Below are 4,346 nucleotides of genomic sequence, written 5' to 3' on the forward strand. Positions count from 1 at the left end.
GAGGGGGTACTATTCCAAGGGCAACCGGTAAAGGTCCCGCCGGAGCACGGCCTACACTGAAGGGCGGGCAGCCGTACGGCCAGCCCGACGGTATCGGGCCCCGCGCTAACCCAATCCGGCCAGGCAAGAACTCCCCCCCCGCCGGCGAGAGAGAGCATGATAGCCCCCCCCCTGCGGCAGCAAGGGCACCAAGGGGGGGGGCGGGGAACTGAGCAGCACAGTCTCACTCGCATTAAGGCCAAAGGTCAGGCAGCAAGGTGGCCGGACCCCCCCCCCCCCCCCCCCCCCCCAATCCACTCCCCAACCCGAGGGTGCCAGGCAATGCTCCCTCTGAGCTGCGGAGTCTGGTGAGCAAAAACTCCACTTTGTGAGCTCCTGGCATTAAAGCTGTGAGCGAGCGATTTGGCACCTGCATAAATTAGTTTGCTCTGGAGCCCTCCTTCCTGAGCTAAGGCAAAAATGTGTGAGCCGGAGGCTAAGAAACTGTGAGCTGGCTCACACCAACTCGGCGTAGGGTGTGCCAGGCATCTCTCTCCATGCCTGCGCAGACCCAAGGAAGGTTTCCTGCCTGGCCTTTCTGAGACCTCTTGCCCGACATTATCAGATAGGAGTTTGCTCCCAGTCCCCCCCCCCCCCCCCTTTTTCAAAAAAACAGACTCAGTGACCAGCTCTGCAAGGTTTGTCTAAAGCTGCAACACAAACCCCTGTTCCATAGCATTGTAAGCAAAGCCCCTTCATAGCATTGCTTGCAGTGGAAAGCGAGTGAGCAGCGCACCCCACCCCGGGGGTCCTTCCCGTGCAGCAGTAGGGAGCAGGTGGATGTTCTCCAGCATCACAGCTTCACCCAGGGGCAGCCCGAGGCCACTTTCTCGTGTAGCTGCTAGCCCCTATGCCCACAGGCTGTGGCCCAGCTACTGGCTCAAAACAGCCATGGCTGAGTCCGGTGGATCCTTGCCTGTGTCCTGGTGGCCTCCTCCTAAGAACGAAAGAGAAGCCATAAGAACATAAGAACATAAGAGACGCCAATGTTGGATCAGGCCAAAGGCCCATCCAGTCCAACACTCTGTGTCACACAGTGGCCAGAAATACCAGTGCCATCAGGAGGTCCAGCAGTGGGGCCAGGACATTAGAAGCCCTCCCACTGTTGACCCCCCCCAAGCACCAAGAAGACAGAGCATCACTTGCCCCAGAGCCCCTAGCTATACCTTGTGGCTAATAGCCACTGATGGACCTCTGCTCCATATGCTTATCTAATTCCCTTTTGAAGCCATCCATGCTTGTAGCACCCACCACTTCCTGTGGCAGTGAATTCCAAGTGTTAATCACTCTTTGGGTGAAGAAGGACGTCCTGGAGAAAAGTACCTCTTTCTTTACCTGCTCTTTCCCATGCATAATCTTATAAACCTCGATCATGTCACCCCTCAGTCGTCTTTTCTCCAAGCTAAAGAGCCCTAAGCGCTTTAACCTTTCCTCATAGGGAAAGTGTTCCAACCCTTTTATCATTCGAGTTGCCCTTTTCTGCACTTTTTCCAAAGCTATAATATCCTTTTTAAGGTGTGGTGCCCAGAACTGCACACAGTATTCCAAATGAGGTCTCACCATTGATTTATATAGGGGCATTATTATATTGGCTGATCTGTTTTCAATACCCTTCCTAATAATCCCCAGCATAGCATTGGCCTTCTTTATTGCAGTCACACACTGTCTCGACATTTTCAGTGAGTTATCCACTACAACTCCAAGATCTCTCTCTTGCTCAGTCTCTGCCAGTTCAGACCCCATCAATGTGTATTTATATTTAGGATTTTTGGCTCCAATGTGCATCACCTTGCACTTGGCCACATTGAACCCCATTTGCCATGTTGACGCCCACTCGCCCATCCTTGACAGATCCCTTTGGAGTGCCTCACAATCCTCACTGGTTTTCACCACCCTGAACAACTTTGTATCATCTGCAAATTTAGCCACTTCACTGCTTACTCCCATCTCCAAATCATTAATGAACAAGTTAAAAAGCAGTGGACCAAGTACTGATCCCTGCGGTACCCCACTGCTTACCACCCTCCACTGAGAAAATTGCCCACCTACACTCACTCTCTGTTTTCTATGAACTAGCCAGTTTTTGATCCATAAAAGGACTTGTCCTTCTATCCCATGATTTTTGAGCTTACTTAGGAGCCTTTGATGAGGAACTTTATCAAAAGCTTTCTGGAAGTCAAGGTAAATAATATCTATTGGATCCCCCTTGTCCACATGTTTGTTCACCCCCTCAAAGAACACTAACAGGTTAGTGAGACAAGATCTTCCCTTACAGAAACCGTGCTGAGTCTGCCTCAATAGGTTTTGTTCATCTATGTGCCTACTAATTCTTTCCTTAATAACGGTTTCCACCAATTTACCCGGTATCGACGTCAGACTGACTGGCCTGTAATTTCCCGGATCTCCTCTGGAACCCTTTTTAAAGATGGGAGTGACATTAGCTACCTTCCAATCCTCAGGAATGGAGGCAGATTTTAAGGAAAGATTTTAAGGAAACACTTCCTGTCACACAGTGGCCAAAACCCAGGTGCCATCTGGAGGTCCACCAGCAGAGCTAGAACTCCAGAAGCCCGACCACTGTGCCCCCCCCTCCAAGTGCCCCCTGGCCCGGAGGCACGGGCTGGGGTGTCACCAATATGCAGATGACACCCAGCTCTATCTGATGTTGGGTGGCCGGTCGGGCTCTAGTCCAGAAGATCTGCACCTGGCATTGCAGGCTGTGGCTGGCTGGCTTCGACTGAGTTGGCTGAAGCTAAACCCGGCAAAGACGGAGGTCCTGGGCCTGAGTCGGGGCGGTCTGGGGCTCCCTCTCCCAACCTTCAATGGGGTACCTTTGGTGCCAGCGCCGGAAGTTAGGAGTTTGGGAGGCCCAGGTGGCAGCCACTGGTAAGTCAGCTTTTTACCATCTTCGGCGAGCTCGCCAGTTGGTTCCCTTCCTTGACCGCAATGACTTGGCCACAGTGATCCGTGCGATGGTCACCTCGAGACTAGACCACTGTAACGCTCTCTACATGGGGCTGCCCTTGTCGCAAATCTGGAAGCTGCAGCTGGTGCAGATTTGCTGGGGCCAGGCTGTTGATGGGTCTTCCTAGTCGGGACCACATCCAGCCTGTGCTGAACACTGCACTGGCTGCTAATAGCGTACCGGATTCGCTTCAAAGTGCTGGTTCTTACCTTTAAAGCCCTATATGGCCGGGGTCCAACATACCTAAGGGACCGTCTTTCCCCAAATGTTCCCTTGTGGGCACTACGGTCGAGGATGCAACATCTGACAATTCCAGGCCTCAAGGAGGCCAGGCTGGCTGATACTAGGGCCAGACCTTTTACGGTGGTGGCTCCTACCTGGTGGAAAGAGCTCCCGGAGGAGATCTGGGCCCTGTGGGACCTTGTGCAGTCCCGCAGGGCCTGCAAGACGGAGCTCTTCCGCCAGGCTTTTGAGTAGGAGCCGCAACTATTTTGCCATCACTAGCTTCTGGCCCTGGGAAGAGAGAACAACAGCGCCTCATGGAACTAGCAGCTCTGATTGGGTGTACCGTCCTTGAGACGTCATCTTTATGGAAGATCTTGTTTGAACATCTAGAGCACTTAATAGGTTGTAATTATGTTGTAACATAGTAGTGATGGTTTTAATCTGTTTTATGTGTTGGCTTTACCTGTTTGTGAGCTGCCCTGAGCCCGCTGTTGCGGGGAGGACGGGCTATAAATTGAAATTATAAATAAAGAACACAGAGCATCCCTTGCCCCAGACAGAGTGTTCCATCTATGCTTGTGGCTAAGAGCCACTGACGGCTCCATATATTTATCCAGTTCCCCCCTTAAAGCTGTCTGCGCTTGCAGCTGCCACCACTTCCTGCAGCAGTGAATTCCATGGGTTAATCACTCTTTGGGTGAAGAAGTACTTCCTTTTATCCCTTCTAAACCAACTGCTTATTAACTTCATTGAGTGCCCAGGAGTTCTTGCACTGTGACAAAGGGAGAAAAGTACTTCTTTACCTTCTCTGCCTATGATTTTGTAAACCTCAGTCATGTCACCCCTCATTTTTTGTTCCTCCAAGCTGAAGAGCCCTAAGCTCTTTAACCTTTCTTCATAGGGAAGGTGTCCATCTCAATCATTTTTGTTGTCCTTTCTTCACCTTTCCCAGTGTTACCTTTTTTGAGGTGCATTGATCTGAACTGTACAGTATCCCAAATGAGGCCGTGGTGCCATAGAATGATACGGGGGCATTATGATACCGGCTGATTTGTTTTCCGTCCCCTTCCTCATAATCCCCAGCCGAGCACTTGCCGTTTTTATTGCCGCTGCACAC

At 51.4% G+C, this 4,346-nt stretch overlaps 1 protein-coding gene across 1 annotated transcript in view; it reads right to left on the bottom strand.

Moving 5' to 3' along the window:
• Nucleotides 1-4,066, bottom strand: part of RSG1 (REM2 and RAB-like small GTPase 1) — an 8,545-nt gene extending 4,479 nt beyond the window's left edge. The window contains exon 1 of the mRNA XM_015412581.1: nt 4,033-4,066. Within this exon, the coding sequence (XP_015268067.1) occupies nt 4,033-4,066 (34 nt within the window). The remainder of the gene's footprint in view (nt 1-4,032) is intronic.
• Nucleotides 4,067-4,346: the final 280 nt, after the last annotated feature.

This window comes from Gekko japonicus, unplaced genomic scaffold (genome assembly GCF_001447785.1).
Source record: "Gekko japonicus isolate JY-2015 unplaced genomic scaffold, Gekko_japonicus_V1.1 scaffold131, whole genome shotgun sequence".
Classification (NCBI taxonomy): Eukaryota; Metazoa; Chordata; class Lepidosauria; order Squamata; family Gekkonidae; genus Gekko; species Gekko japonicus.